Below are 15,481 nucleotides of genomic sequence, written 5' to 3'. Positions count from 1 at the left end.
CCTAGGTAATTTCGGTTGTCTTTCTTTTTTCTCCCGTTTCGCTTCGTTTCATACATATGTGTATATATACTACGTGTTGAACTCAGTGGCTGGGAGAGTTTCGGTGTTGATACGATGATTACAGAAAAGGGGAACTGTGCCACTTAGTTGACTAATTTAATCCATTAATATCTAAGACTTGCTGAGAACTAAAGCTACTCACTCCCACCGCAGGAGCGGAAAGCAAGCTTGTCAATTGACTGGTATTGGTATGACCTGCTAGCCTCTAGCCTCTATCGGCTAGCAAACACCCGGCATGAACCTGTCATTGCCGGTTGCGCTGAAAATATCCGCGCGTGGCATTCAAGGTACATAATTGAATAAGGTGTAGCGGATACCTATATATATATAATTTTGAGCAACTATGTCCAGTAAAGACTCGAGACAAGATGCACACGAACAAAAAGAAGGACGGGATAGACTGATGAGTATGTCATACTCAGGGTATCTTCTGGGATCGAATTCATACAGGTGGTTGGGAAAAAGTGGTAAAAATTTTTGGAACATGGGTTGCAGGCGGTCAATCAGGCAGCCTCTCCAACTCAGAGCTTGACCTGTCCCCCATTCAATCTATCCCAGTCTTTCTTCTCGAAAGGAACATACTTGTCACCTCTGAGCCAGTACAAGCGGTCCTTGTCGCTAACGCGCGACGGGTCAACACCTTCCGTTCTCAGAATGTGCTTCTGCGGCTTGTTATTACCCGTAGTCATGACCTCATGCGTAACGCGAAGGAACAGCGGAGCAGCAAATCTAGGGAGCTGTCTGAGCACATGTGAGGCAAGTGAGTTAAGGGTCTCTTGCGAAGGTTCGGGGACGACAACCGACGGGTCTACCGCGTGACCCTGGTTCTTGAAGACAATAGCAGCGCAGCCAGCACGTCCGTCATGGTGTGGCAGCGCAACGCCATACACATTCGCTTCGTGGACATCAGGGTGACCACCAAGGACTTCTGCAACCTCATTGGTAGACACATTCTCACTTTTCCATCGGAAAGTGTCGCCAATTCTATCCGAGAAGTACCAGCGGCCTTCCTTATCCCACCGGATCATGTCACCGGTGCGGAACCAGGCGTCACCTTTTGTGAACACGTCCCGAAGAATCTTTCCTTCAGTGGCCTTTGAATTATTGAAATAACCTTGGAAGGTCTGTGCAGGGTCTACTGGATCGATGGCGTACAGGAGCTCCCCAGGCTCGCCTCGTGGAACCTGCTTGCAAAACCCGGTCTTGGGGTCGCGCCACGGACTCTCGGTTTCGTGATCCACCTCAACGAAGGCAATTCCCCGTCCGAGAACCAACCTGGCAATAGTTCCATTTCGCCCGATGGCACCTGCGGCAAAGTCATTGGAAGACAGATTCCACGTTCCAGAGGTGCCCTCGGTGGCAGCATAAAACTCCGCAATCGTACCAATGTTGAAACGCTCCTTGACACGGTTCCAGATGTCAGGACGCAGACCATTTCCAAATGCCATTCGTACATTATTCTTCTTGTCGAGATCCTCTCCCGTTTGCGGGTCTTTCTCAGGCGGAACGGCGAGGAGATAGCGCATGGTTTCACCGACATATTGGATGACCGTTGCATCGTTGTCGCGGACCTCCTTCCAGAAATTCCTGGCAGAGAATCGATGGCCGACTATGATCGTCACTCCAGACATTAAGCAGGTGATAAATGCCAATATAGCTGCGGAGGAGTGATAGAGGGGCATGCACTGGTAGCGTTAGATCTGAACACGACGTAAATAGCAGAGGAACCAAAAATAAAGGGTGTAACCTACAGTGAAAAGTCGATCCGTTTTCTTCAGGGACATCCAGTTGGAGACAAACAGACTACCAGACCAGCATTTCTGCCAGCTGACGATGGCAGGCTTGGGCAGACCGGTCGTTCCGCTGGTATAGATCAACATAGCCATGTCGCGGCCGATGCGGCCAGCTCGTACGCTGTCATCCTCGCGCGTCGGCTCTGTCTGTAGTATCTGGGCCTCCACCTCGGGAGTAAAGAAGACCACCTCCACATTGCCCTTGCCATCCCTGAAGTCGGGAGAAGAGAAAATCTCCAGTTGCTGAGGAGGGAAGCACCTGCGGACCTCCTCGTCGACAAACAGGAGCCTCGATGTCGACACTTTGACCGAGTGCGTCAGAGGCTTCCCGGTCAGGTTGTAGTTGATAAATGCAGGAACTGCGCCAATGCTCCACAGACCAAGCCACATGAAGACGAAGGTGGACGAGTTCATAAAATCCATCGCCACGATCTCCCTGGGCTTGATGCCGTATGTCTTCTTGAACCAGGCACCATAGCGCAGTGTAGTCTCGTACGCCTCATGGAACGTCCATGTCCGGCCGTTGTAGACTATAAACGGGTGGTTTGCAGTGCTCGAAGAGAGAGCGTGCTGCTCGAGGACGTAGAAGAGGTTCAGGCGATCCCGATACTCCGCCCAGCGGGTCTTCGCGGTCATCTTGACCAGCGATCTGACGAGGTTCCAGTCGTAGAAGAAGGACCATTTTGCGTTCAGGTAGGCCAGCGAAGTGGCAATGGCCGGAGCTGCGATGTGCAGCGGCACATCTATACAGATAAAAAAAAATTAGAACCAAGTACGACCATCATGCTGCAGTGCAACACGCGTGGACCGCAAACTTACCAGGAAGAGGGGGCAATTGCGGCATGGGCATCGTGAGCAGTGAGGCAAGGTTCTCAGGTGCTTATAAGTGCCGCAAATCTATGATTTATCTGTTGAAGAAAAAGGTCTGTCTAAGACGCAGGAAGTGACATGGCAGTTGCAACAACTTGGCGGAAGGGCTCGGGGGAGGATGGCCGCACGGTTAATAAAAGGCAGATCTTCCAGCAGTGCTGCGGAGAAAGACAACAGCAAGCCCAAAGCGGAAGGACCGGGTGTTATCCAGCGCACTGGGAACGAGCAGACGTCGCGAAGCGCAAGGGGGCAAACAGAGCAAAATGCAAAATGCCTCGGTCGACGCCGTGATACACATGAACGCGGACGCCTCGTGCCAACCAAAGGCGGAGCGACGAAGGCGGTGGCCGACCGCGTGGCGCCTGCATGCGACAGCCGCTCGGACAAAAAACTGCATGCGGCGTCATAATGCTGGTCTATAGATATTCTGCAACAACCAAAGCTGAGGAGAAGCAGCAGAGACGGTTCCTGAGTGCTGTCAGCATCTAATCTTTGCTTACACACTGTTACTTCACGTCTGCTTCAGCCCCAGGCACAGAGCCAGTCTGACGGTGACATGTGAGCATGACAGGCATGGCTGACAGCATTTTATTCTCCGTACACAGAGACCGTATGAAGAACAGTACCTCTAGGTACTGCTTCGTCCCGTGGAAGCTTCCGCAGCTGGTAGGCACCCTTATATACCTTTAGGTAGATATCTCAGATATCATTTCCAGAGGTAACATCCCGATCAGTACCTTCTTTGATCCTTCATCTGCAGTCGACTGCCCGGCTGTGGCGTCGCCGATCCCCGAGGCGCCGACTCCGAGTCCGGGCAAGCCGCAACACGTGCATCACATGTACAACGGTCTTCTCGTATCTCGGCATCTTAAAACGTCCTCTCCTCCCTTGTTGGATCAGCCCTTCCCCCCTCCCCCCGCCCTTCCAATACATACAGTTTTTCACCGCCGAGGTTCTCGACGCAGACATCCCACTCTTGAGGCTACATCCAAATGGCCGGTCAAACACACGACGGTCATTGCGGAGCATCTCCGCTTTTTAGCAAGACTCGATGCTGCGGAGACAACGGGGACACCACAAAGACAGATGACCTTCCGCTAACATGCTAATCTTGGTCTCAGTCATGTTGCCATCTGAGCTTATTATGTCCAGTACATTACAGGAGTTATGTATCTCTCTTCAGTTCCATCGTTTGCCTTTCTTTGTCAGCTAAGCGGCCCGCTATGACGCCGAGTCCTGCTCAATGGATTAAGACACTACTCGTCACGAGGCTTGTGTTGACGTTTCCCGATTGCTATCTGGTTCTAGCTCCAGACCTTTTTCAGACTACTGCTATCTATGAATACCGGCCATTGTTCTGTTCTATAAGTCTCTTGGATTGAATTTGAAACGGCTCGAATTCAGAGAAAAGATATGCCAAAAGATATTTAGCACAGAAAGATACTATGACAGTTTCATTTTCTTCTTGAGAAATGAAGCCCCGTCTCTTCTTTCTTTCTTACTTTGATCTGTTTTCTACATTTCCCGAGTTTCGGTTCCGTCTACACTATATGGCCACACGGTCAAAACATAACTTGTACATGTCTTGGAAATGCTAAATCATTTCTTCAGGACTGGAACATCCTCATACCCATCCTGCATGAACGACTTTAACGCCTCCAACCCCTGCTCCAACACATCTCTGTCAGGAACAAATCCGATCCTGACATAGCCCTTGAAGTCTTCGCCCTGCCCAAAACACAAGCTTCCCGGGACGAACATCACACCCGTCCGCTCGAGCAGCATCTCGCAGAACGCGGTATCGTCAACGGGCTTCCCCATCTTCGTGAAGCGCACAAACGCCGTCGTGCCCGCCCGCGGCTTGACCCAGTTGCACGCCCAGCGGTGGGACTCGACGAATTCTTCCAATAAGGAGAGGTTCGACTTCGCCAACTCGATGTTCCTCTTCAATAGGCTGTGAATACATGACGGAGCGAGCGCAAAGCTGGAGATAGCATCGTCAAGCCTGCCAACCGAAATAGTGGTATAGTCTCTAGCGGCGGCGCAAGCATCGATGACGGCTCGGCTGCGGGAGGCGATCCAGCCAACGCGAAGTCCCGCGAGGCCATATGCTTTGGACATGGAGCCGGTCGCGATGGTGTTCTCGTATCCAAGGGAGAGGATCGACGGTGGGAAGTCCTTATCGACCGGGGAAATGGAGTGGAAAAGGGGCCGGTAGACTTCATCAGAGAAGATCAAAATGTTCTTCTGACGGGCGAGCTCAACGATTTCTTCCAAGGTCGAGCGGGGAATGATGGCGCCGGTAGGGTTCTGGGGGTTGCTACAAAGACATGGTTGTTAGAAAGGTCACCTAACAACAGATGCAAGGGTAGGAGGCGCGTACTTCAGGATGATGAGCTTGGTGTTTGGCTTGACGAGGCTTTCAAGTTCCTTGATATCGAGCTTCCACCCGTCGGTCTCCTTTGACTTCCACAGACTGACCTCCGCGCCAACCGATGCGGGGACGGAATATAGCTGCTGGTAGGTAGGATAGTGGCAGACGACATGGTCCCCAGGCCCAACGAGGGTGTACAGTAGCAGAAAGTTGGCTTGGATAGCTCCTGCGGTGATCAAGATATTGTCCAGAGGCAGTGGCGTTGGCGTCTTGACAGAGTACAGGTGGGCGAGCTGGCCGCGCAGCTCGTCCGAACCACGGATGGGGCCATAGGTGAGTTTGGTAGAAAGCTTCAATGGATTGGTAGACTTGTCCTGCGATATCTCCCTGAGATCATCGACCGATATCGACGCACTGCAAGTCTCCGCGATATTGTACTTTGCAGCGGTTTCGTGCTTTTCCATCCACTACGGCGGGGTTAGCGCATGCGGGGGAAATGTAGGTACAGCTTAGTACTGGGAGAGATTGGACGTACTTGCTCGACAGCAAACGGCTCGATCTTAACCATGGTCGCTGATTGCCTCTGGACTTTCCTGTAGAAACAGCTTTGTCTGTCTCTTCTGTCTCAGAGAAAAGAAAATCGGCACCACCTCCCCGCTTATTATAGGCGTCGAGTCAAGAGCGCCGCGCCCTTCTCGCGGCAAGTACACGAGTCACGTGCAGGCGTCTATCGGGCCGCCCCGTTATCTCCCCGCAGACGGTCTCTCCGGAAATGAGGCTGGACAGCTGGTGACCCTTGCGTGCTCCATCTTGTAACCCCAACTGCAGGTGATCAACTAGGTCGCTGCCACAGCGTTCGGCCACGACTCTCACATTATACAAGCTGCTCTTCCACAACTCCGTCTTACCTTGTGTCTCCCATCCTCCCTATTAAGCACTCTCCCAAACAAGGCAGCTTGGCGTCGCCCACCTAGGTAGTGACGCACTTCCATTGCCAGTGGGTGTGGCCAATGGAGTCATCGTCTTTCTGACCGTCAGCCGCCTGTACCTGGATCCTCTGCATGCATCTCTATGTACCTCTAAGCCCCGAGCGTCCTACCTGCTAGAAGCCGGAGCGACGGTTGCCCGGGTTATCGCGCACCATCCCCCGACCGCTTATCTGCCTGCGATAGCCACGTCGCTGTTTACCATCCATTGCGGTGTCGGGTCAACATGCGACGATACGCATCTCTCTGCTTTTTGCTGGGTTTCTTGGCCTCGTCAGGGACCATCGAGGCATCACGAAATTATTCCGACCCCGAGCTAATACCTCCCCTGTTCTCGGTGCTGGATAACCGTCCGCCAGAGTGTCCGCCTTGCTTCAACTGCCAGCTTGACGCCTTCCAATGTACCCAGTTCGCTCCTTGCAACAACTACACCGGCAAGTGCATGTGCCCTCCGGGATTCGGCGGCGATGACTGCTCAGATCCCCTTTGCGGCTCTCTGGCGGACGGCCCCAACAGACCACGACGGACAGAGAAATACTGCACTTGTAAGGATGGCTGGGGCGGCATCAACTGCAACGTTTGTCAGACAGACGATGCCTGTAATGCCATGATGCCGGATAAAGAAGGGGGTGTATGCTACAAGCAGGGCCTGGTTGTCAAGCAGAACCACCAGATGTGCGATGTTACCAACAGGAAGATCTTGGATCAACTCAAGGACCGAAAGCCTCAAGTTACGTTTTCCTGCAAGGAGGCGGACCATACTTGTAACTTCCAATGTATGTGAGGCTTTTTTCTGATAATTTCGCGATGGATTGCTGACCTCTTGTACAGTCTGGGTTGATCAAAGGGAATCGTTCTACTGCGCCCTCGATACGTGCAACTGGGGAATGGAAGCCTCCTATGACCGCAACGAAACTCACTACAAATGCGAGAATGTCAAGTGCAAGTGCATCCCTGGACGGATGCTCTGTGGTGAAGATGGCTCGGTAGACATTGGGGAATTCCTCACAGAGGAGATCAAGGGCCCGGCGACCTTCAGTTCAGTCTCCACGGCCGACGGTCGCGAGGACGGGAGCAAGTTCCAGGAACCAGCGATGAACAATCTCATCAAGATGGTCTTTGGTGACCCAAGTATCACTCTGAATTGCCACTCGGGAGAATGTCTATACAAGACAGACGTCCCCGGCTATGTGCGTCCTGTCAAGAAGATCAACACTCCGCTCATCGCCGGTGTTATTGCTGGATGTGCGCTGTTCGTCGTGGCAGTAATCCTCGGAGTCTGGTATCTGTCCAGGCGGGCCGCGTACAGGGGCTACGGCGCTATACATCTTACCGAGGACTCGGACGATGAAGACACTAAGCACCTGACCGACCACAAACCGGCCTCCTTGTACTTCGAAAACGTCTCATACTATCTGAACGGAAAGGAGATTCTCTCCGGTATCCAGGGTGCCGCGCCATCTGGCCAGCTCACAGCCATCATGGGAGCATCGGGCGCTGGCAAGACGACGTTCCTGGACATATTAGCACGAAAGAACAAGCGAGGCGTCGTCCGCGGCGACTTTTACGTTAACGGCGAGAAAATAAATGACAATGACTTTAAGAGCATGATTGGCTTTGTCGACCAAGAGGATACCATGCTCCCCACTCTGACCGTGCATGAGACTATCTTGACCAGCGCTCTTCTCAGATTGCCCAAGGACATGTCTCGATTTGCGAAGGAGCAGAGGGTGTATGAAGTTGAGAAGCAGCTGGGCATCTATCATATCAAGGACCAGCTGATCGGGTCTGAGGAAGGTAAGGGACGTGGCATCTCTGGTGGAGAAAAGCGCAGAGTTGGTATTGCATGCGAGCTTGTCACAAGCCCTAGTATCCTGTTCCTGGACGAGCCGACCAGCGGTCTGGTAAGATACATCCCCTGCCTATGCGTCATTAGAAAGCAGCTGACGTCGTTTTAGGACGCTTTCAATGCATTTAATGTTGTCGAGTGTCTCGTTACATTGGCCAAGACTTATAACCGCACTGTGATCTTTACTATCCACCAGCCACGCTCCAACATCGTTGCGCTGTTTGACCGCCTGATCCTGCTAGCCAAGGGAAAGACGGTTTACTCTGGTCCATTTTCCAGTTGCCAACGGTACTTTGACAACATCGGGTACTCTTGCCCTCCCGGCTTTAACATTGCCGACTACCTTGTGGATCTTACGATGCACGCCAGTGTTGCCAGATCACCTATCGACGAAGAACCTCTTGGCTTGAATGTGCAGACAGATCATCTCAAGACTGCCTCCAGCAGTCTCAGGGCGGTCAAGTCCATTACTAGCGGATCGAATGCCAGTATTGATGACATGGCTAGAACACCGCCGGGAACAACGGTTCGACCCAAAAGCAAGCGGCAGCCATCTCTGAAGCAACGGCAAGACAGGCAGCTCTACACTAGAAAGAAAGATGCTGACACCCCGCCTACGCCCAAGACTGACGAAGAAGATAGCAATGTGGAAACGACAGCAGAAGGGACTCAGCAGTGGCTTCGTCTTTCACGTCAGCAGCCTGTTGTGCAGCCCCCGGTCGCTGATGATCCAGACCAGCTGCCGCCAGCGGCTTTGGGTATAAACACGGATCTTGATATTCTGGTCGCAAATTATGCTACTTCTGATGTTGCTCGCTCTGTGCATGACGAGATCCACAACGCGGTGCAGAACGCACTGGCCGCGAATGGATCGGCAAATGCAGACCACCTCCTAGGCCATGTTCCTGTGAAAGGGTATAAGCGAGTCGGCCTTCTTCGACAGTTTATCATCCTTTCTCAGCGAACCTGGCGCAATCTGTACCGGAACCCGATGCTCATGCTCACACACTACGCGATATCAATTCTTCTTGCGGTACTGTGTGGATATCTCTTCTACGGCCTTACGGATGACATCAAGGGCTTCCAGAACCGCCTGGGTCTATTCTTCTTCATCTTGGCTCTGTTCGGGTTCAGTACACTCACCAGTCTGACTGTTTTCTCCTCGGAGCGGCTGTTGTTTGTCCGTGAGCGGGCTAACGGCTACTATCACCCGATCACCTATTTCGCTGCGAAGGTTATCTTTGACATCGTGCCTCTGAGGCTGATCCCACCGATCATCATGGGAGTCATCGTGTACCCGATGACGGGCCTGGTTCCAGCTTGGCCGGAGTTCTTCAGATTCATTTTGATCCTTGTTCTCTTCAACTTCGCCGCGGCGGGCATCTGCCTGTTCATCGGTATTATCTTCCGGGACGGAGGTGTAGCCAATTTGATCGGAAGTCTGGTGATGCTGTTCAGCTTGCTGTTTGCGGGGCTGCTGCTCAATCACGATGCCATTCCTAAAGCGGCTCTGTGGTTGCAGTCGGTAAGACTTTCCCCTTTCAATCTGACAAGGTCATGGCTAACGCATGTGCAGCTCTCGATCTTCCACTATGGATTTGAGGCGCTTATCGTGAACGAGGTGACCTACCTGACGCTGATCGACCACAAGTACGGCCTGGACATCGAGGTGCCTGGCGCCTCCATCCTGAGCGCGTTTGGCTTCGACACGCTGGCGTTGTGGAAGGACGTGATTGGTCTGGGGGTCATCTCGGGAGCGTCCATCGTGATTGCCTATGCCGCGATGCACCTGCTGCTCGTGGAGAAGAGGTAATGATTCGCTGTATCTGTACGAGTTTTTTGAGATTTCTTCGTTTCCTTTCTTTATCACGTCTTTTGGGGCATGACATCTACGACTTCAAATCCATACCTTTTGGGCGTCTTAGGTTTAGGTTCCGCAGGCGAGCAGGAAGGGCATATCGTAGTAACTATGTTTGCGTCGAGAATGAAGCATGAGGATCCGCTGATTTGAGACGGAAGGATGATGACTGCTTCGCTTATATATATATATAGAATATCTGATTTACTCTAGCAATCTATCATCTGCTATGAAGTTGTTTTCTGTGTCGTAGGTTCCAGCAGAATCTTTATGATCATTTTCGTTATTCGGTCATCATCTAAGTATTGTTATGATTTTATTATAGTAGGTACTTGGTAAATCTGTTAAGCCTCCTTGGTTTTCCACGCTCGTGTCTCCATTCAACGTTTCAAGATTCTGGGCTCTGGGAAATATCCGCCTCAGGAATATGAATGGAGGATAATCGGCATGTTTTCAAGGGTAAAAAGCGACGACAACAGTGGACGGACGACGCCTGGAGAGGTGAGCTCGAGTCAGGGCACGTGTCATGTCAACGAACGTCATGTTTCCGCCTTGACTCGCTGCGCTCTACAGCTGGACCCAACAGCACTTCTTCTAGCGCCTCTGCAGAAAAGTACAGTCTGCCTGATCTCTCGTGCCTGATATCCTTGTGGCCTCTTCTCCCATCTCATCCGTCGCACCCAAGGGGCTTCTTCCCCGTTATCGCCGCTTCCGGCGTCTTTTCCCCGTCGTCCCCCACCGCGGGCGAACTAGCTTAGGTAGCCTAGGTTAAGGCTCTAGCACGGACGTCTCGCAACCGCCTCGTCCAAACATCACGTTTACCACAACTGACCAGCTCAGCTTGATCCTCACTCTTTCCCTCTGTCCTCCTTCCGCCTCACGTTCCTCTCTCCTCCGGCCTTTTTCTCTCCTGGTCGTTGGGTTAGTGTGCCTCTCTCTGACTCGAGCGGCCTTCCGTCGCGCACCGCAGCTAGCTGACTCCATCCCCAGCCTCACACAAAATCCAACGACTACTTCCACTATCTATTACTCCGCTCTTCGCTGCTCGATAGGCCGTCTATTCCAGGACAGTCTTTCCGGAGCTCCCTACCTCATCTTGTGAGGAACCTATTAATTACTTGCCATATCAATTGTCCTTTGCATCCGACCTCGACGAGAACAATCCTCAACTGCAACCATGTCCGGTGAAGCGTGGCTCTATCTGCTGGCGGTGTTGATTAACGCCGTCAACCTGTTCCTGCAGGTCTTCTTCACTATTATGTACAGCGATCTGGAATGGTGAGTCTGCATAATGCTCTACTGCAGCTTTGCTTCCCCGGTCGTGCGCAGTCTGGGGTCACATTCAATGACTGGGCGCTTTCCACGCGCTCCCACTGTGGGACCTTGTCGTGACTCGAGGATCGGCCACGACATATATGGATGGAGCACAATGTGCTGACGTGGAATTTTTCTACAGTGACTACATCAACCCTATCGATCTTTGCAACCGCCTGAACGCCTACATCGTCCCCGAGGCCGCTGTTCACGCCTTCCTCACCTTCCTGTTCGTCATCAACGGATACTGGGTTGCCATCTTGCTGAACCTGCCGCTTCTGGCGTTCAATGGAAAGAAGTGCGTCTCCCATCTATTCCTCTTCCGGAATTACACAGGCCGTTGTTGTACATCGGAGGAGACATGGCTGACCTCGCATTTTCCTTGAATTTTAGGATCTACGAAAACCAGCACCTCCTGGATGCGACTGAGATCTTCCGCAAGCTGAACGTCCACAAGAAGGTAAGCCGGCCAGCTTCTACAACCCGACTAATCAGGATCCCATACTGACGGGCGCACCAGGAATCGTTCATCAAGCTCGGCTTCCACCTCTTGATGTTCTTCTTCTACCTGTACAGCATGATTGTCGCCCTGATTCGGGACGAGGCTCATTGACTTCGTGACAAGACGGCGCACGCGATGCGTCACGGCCGCCCGGTTTAAGGCTCTCGTGTCATGTGTATAAGTGTCTACGTTAATTAATGAAGAAGATGAAGAGAAGATTGCAGAGTCAGGAGCGTTCCGAGCTCTGCGCGCGGAGCAGTTTCCGCGGTATTCGTGTGACCGTGGCTCTGCATCGCCGGGTGAGGGTTCGCCGTACGATGCAGATATGCTACGTGCCGATGATGCTGCGAGATGACCGTGGGTGGAGGTGAAAAATGTGTGATTAGAATACAGAAGTTGTCATGGTCGATTGCAGGCCGTGAGAGGTTGGAGAGATGGAATGTTCTTGGTATTATTATTGTTATTATTTATATCATCCGAGTGGCGCGGAGGTTTTAACGATCTGTATGTCATCGAGAAAGGAAGGACCCGGCAAACTGTCTTTTCTCTTTTTTGTATATACCTCCTAATCGGCTTGGTAATGAAGAGCGTACGATACCCTTCTGTTCTTCCTGTTGTGGTTTGCGATGCGCCACTGGCGTCGGTGGCTACGGTGATGGTTCTCCCTGCTGGTCGGGATGGGTATCATACAGCGGATCGTAAACGTCTATACAAGTAGGTCAAGATTTAAGCTACGATAAGATTTGTACTGCTTGAACTCTAGCAGTCAAGATCTTGGCTCCAATGGTCAGTGTTGCGCTGCTGACCGTCGAGTGGCGCGCGCGGTCCTGCGCGCTGTGGCTGGAGCGGACGGCCGTAAAAGTACGCCCCGGACTCTGCTCTCATCTTCTCCACGCGACCTCGACGACGCCATCAACACTAACTTCTCCTCACCCTTCAACGCAGTGTCGTCCCGCGTCCCGCGTCAATTCTTACCCGTTGCCCGCCATGGCGTCATTGCTGGGTGCAAACTACGACTCCTCGAGCGACGATGAGTCCAAGCCCAAAGCTGCGGCGCCCACTACCATGGCCACGAAGGTCGTCGCGGCGCCGGAGGTCAATGTAGAGGTTTGGTCCCCTGTTTTTCCTTTTCCCTTTTTTTGTTTCTTATACCTTTGTTAAAAAGTTGAGATAGTGTATTTGACAGTGATAGCTAACATCTCATGCAGGATCCAGCACACATGCAAATGACGCTCGCTAACACAACCTCCAACGCCCTCACTTACAACGCGACATACGATGACCTGTCCCGCCCCGCTCAGGGGCCCGTGAACCCCTTCCGCCCGGCCGGCGTTGGTAACGGTCTGAAGCGCAAGAACGTGCCGACGGGACACGCCGAGGAGGCCGCCATCAGCGAAGCCACCTTCACCGCACAGCACCGGACGTTTCAGAGTCTGGGGTACACGCGCGATCCAAGCCGGCCGGGGGCGTTTATCGGGAACGTCGAGAGCGCCATACAGCATGGTGGTCGGGATGTGGTGCAGATGAAGCCGTCGAAGGAAGTGTCCGCGGAGCTACGGCGGAAGAGGCAGAAGAAGGGAGACCCGAGTATCGTCGAGGGAGAGGGCGCGTATCTGGGTCCTTGGGCCAAATATGTCGATGATGATCAGGTCTACGAGGAGGAAGTGGCGCAGGCGGACCGGGAGCTTGCCAGCGACGAAGAGTACATCGAGGAGGGCATTGTCCCCGCGAATGTGCCTGGGGGTCTGGACAAAGAGGCGACGGAATACCAGGACGATGCGTCGCAGACGGAGACGACCGAGTTCCACGGCTCGGAGCAGTTCGACTACCTGGGCCGGACGTACATGCATGTTCCGCAGGATCTGGGTATCGATCTGAAGAAGGAAGTGGGCAGTATCAGGAACTACGTGCCCAAGAAGCTCATCCACACCTGGAAGTCGCACACCAAGGCGATCACTTCGTTGCGCTTCTTCCCCAACTCTGGACACCTGCTCTTGTCCTCCGCAGCAGACGGCAAGGCGAAGATCTGGGACGTCTACCACCAGCGCGAACTCCTCCGTACATTCTCGGGACACTCCAAATCCATCACCGACACGACCTTCCACCCGACAGGAAAGACCTTCCTCACGGCCTCCTACGACCGCCAGATCAAACTCTGGGACACCGAGTACGGCAAATGCCTTGGCCGCTTCTCCACGGGGAAGACACCCCACGTCGTCCGCTTCAACCCAGACCCAGAACACTCGCACGAATTCCTAGCCGGTATGTCGGACAAGAAGATTGTCCAATTCGACACCCGTACAGGGGAACTCACCCAGGAATACGACCACCACCTCGCGGCCATCAACACCATCACCTTCGTCGACCAGAACCGCCGCTTCATCTCCACCTCGGACGACAAGTCCCTCCGCGCATGGGAATACAACATCCCCGTCCCCATCAAATTCATCGCCGAACCGTACATGTACGCCCTGGTCCGCGCCGCTCCTCACCCCAACGGGAAGTACGTCGCCTTCCAGTCGGGAGACAACCAGATCGTCGTGTACGCGTCGACGGACAAGTTCCGCCAGAACCGGAAGAAGAGTTTCCGGGGACACAACAATGCCGGGTATGCAATCGATGTGGCCATCTCTCCCGATGGACAGTTCGTTACCTCGGGGGATACGGGCGGATATGTCTGTTTCTGGGACTGGAAGACGGGCAAGATGTATCATAAGATTCTGGCGGGCAAGGAAGGGTCCGCGATTACTTGTGTGGATTGGCATCCGCAGGAGACGAGTAAGGTCGTCACGGGTGGTTTGGAGGGTGTGATCAAGTACTGGGATTGATTTGCCATTTGGCTTTGTTTTGATTTTGGTTCTATTGAGCAGCCAGTGTTCTTTGGTTGCGTCTCTACTCGGTTTTGGTGCTGTGTAATAATATCATTATCATCATGGATATCGTCACTTATGCTATTTATCTATCTAGACCACTGAAGGATGAAGGATGTGTATATGTATATACTCTTTACGGAGGGAAGGAGGGCCGGGCAACGAAACGAAAGGATGGGATGTTTTATTTCTGCATGCATGCATACTTACTTACATGATTAATGGCGCTAGGATTTAATTCGTTTATCGAAAACAATTTCATCTCCAAAAGGTTTCATGGACTTATATTATGTAATTGAGTCTAGACTTCCACTTGGAGCACCTGATCCTGACTGCATCTTGGTTGGAAACGCAGTACAGTACAGTATATACACTAGGTTGCCATAGGTACTAATCTTTCATCACCCCTCTCCCTCCTCTGCCGCCTACTGTCTTGGTGGATTGCTATTCTATAACTGCATGCATGACTTTGAAGTTACTGGAGGGCTACCTGGGCCTGGGTACTATTATAGATCACAGACCCTAGACAAAGCCAGTCCAGATCAAAATATAGCAAAAGTGGCAAGCTAAGTGGCTTGAACAGGGGGGAGGAGGGGGGTGCCGAAAGATATGGCAACCTAGTTGGTGTATATCGCGCATATCTATGTACCTGTAAGTCTGAGTCAAAAAAAAACCTAGGTCCACAGAATAAGAGGAACACATCATGATCAGGAGGGCAGTTTTGCTTTACTTTATTTACATGAGTGTATACACATATACACCATGAAAAAAAAGTAAGGCATGAATAGGTAGCTGAATGGCTAGCTAGCTACAGCTATGCATGTGTATGTGTATGTGTATAAACTGTCTAGGACAAACAAGCGCCATCAAAATCATGATAATGAAATAAGAGACATATCTAATTGCTTTTCCATCTTTACTCTATCCATTTATCCATTCATCCAATCCCGAAAACAATACTTACCCCCCCCCCCACCCCCCAGCCTTTTGCTCCCTTGCCTTCCC

At 52.3% G+C, this 15,481-nt stretch overlaps 6 protein-coding genes across 6 annotated transcripts; 4 read left to right on the top strand and 2 right to left on the bottom strand.

Annotated features, from left to right (window-relative positions):
* Window positions 1-581: 581 nt before the first annotated feature.
* On the bottom strand, window positions 582-2,703 carry VTN00DRAFT_796 (uncharacterized protein; the record flags this gene model as incomplete). The annotated part of the gene is made up of 3 exons (XM_069434760.1): window positions 582-1,745; window positions 1,812-2,596; window positions 2,673-2,703. 3 exons carry the CDS (start codon window positions 2,701-2,703, stop codon window positions 582-584), a joined length of 1,980 nt encoding a protein of 659 aa, XP_069291503.1.
* A 1,619-nt stretch (window positions 2,704-4,322) lies between these two features.
* Window positions 4,323-5,665, bottom strand: VTN00DRAFT_795 (uncharacterized protein; the record flags this gene model as incomplete). Its single annotated transcript, XM_069434749.1, has 3 exons — window positions 4,323-5,043; window positions 5,107-5,564; window positions 5,633-5,665. 3 exons carry the CDS (start codon window positions 5,663-5,665, stop codon window positions 4,323-4,325), a joined length of 1,212 nt encoding a protein of 403 aa, XP_069291502.1.
* Window positions 5,666-6,309: 644 nt separating this feature from the next.
* VTN00DRAFT_794 (uncharacterized protein) lies at window positions 6,310-9,745 on the top strand (the record flags this gene model as incomplete). Its single annotated transcript, XM_069434738.1, has 4 exons — window positions 6,310-6,859; window positions 6,915-7,987; window positions 8,042-9,457; window positions 9,509-9,745. The coding sequence occupies 4 exons, from the start codon at window positions 6,310-6,312 to the stop codon at window positions 9,743-9,745; spliced, it is 3,276 nt and encodes a 1,091-aa protein (XP_069291501.1).
* Window positions 9,746-10,967: 1,222 nt separating this feature from the next.
* VTN00DRAFT_793 (uncharacterized protein) lies at window positions 10,968-11,717 on the top strand (the record flags this gene model as incomplete). Its single annotated transcript, XM_069434727.1, has 4 exons — window positions 10,968-11,068; window positions 11,247-11,402; window positions 11,498-11,564; window positions 11,625-11,717. The coding sequence occupies 4 exons, from the start codon at window positions 10,968-10,970 to the stop codon at window positions 11,715-11,717; spliced, it is 417 nt and encodes a 138-aa protein (XP_069291500.1).
* An 86-nt stretch (window positions 11,718-11,803) lies between these two features.
* Window positions 11,804-12,104, top strand: VTN00DRAFT_792 (uncharacterized protein; the record flags this gene model as incomplete). Its single annotated transcript, XM_069434716.1, has 2 exons — window positions 11,804-11,963; window positions 12,022-12,104. 2 exons carry the CDS (start codon window positions 11,804-11,806, stop codon window positions 12,102-12,104), a joined length of 243 nt encoding a protein of 80 aa, XP_069291499.1.
* Window positions 12,105-12,389: 285 nt separating this feature from the next.
* On the top strand, window positions 12,390-14,434 carry VTN00DRAFT_791 (uncharacterized protein; the record flags this gene model as incomplete). The annotated part of the gene is made up of 2 exons (XM_069434705.1): window positions 12,390-12,713; window positions 12,815-14,434. 2 exons carry the CDS (start codon window positions 12,390-12,392, stop codon window positions 14,432-14,434), a joined length of 1,944 nt encoding a protein of 647 aa, XP_069291498.1.
* Between the last annotated feature and the right edge of the window lie 1,047 nt (window positions 14,435-15,481).

This window comes from Thermoascus crustaceus (genome assembly GCF_041956765.1).
Source record: "Thermoascus crustaceus strain CBS 181.67 unplaced genomic scaffold VTN00scaffold_1, whole genome shotgun sequence".
In the NCBI taxonomy this organism is placed as follows: domain Eukaryota; kingdom Fungi; phylum Ascomycota; class Eurotiomycetes; order Eurotiales; family Thermoascaceae; genus Thermoascus; species Thermoascus crustaceus.
This window is presented reverse-complemented; position numbering and strand designations above follow the sequence as displayed.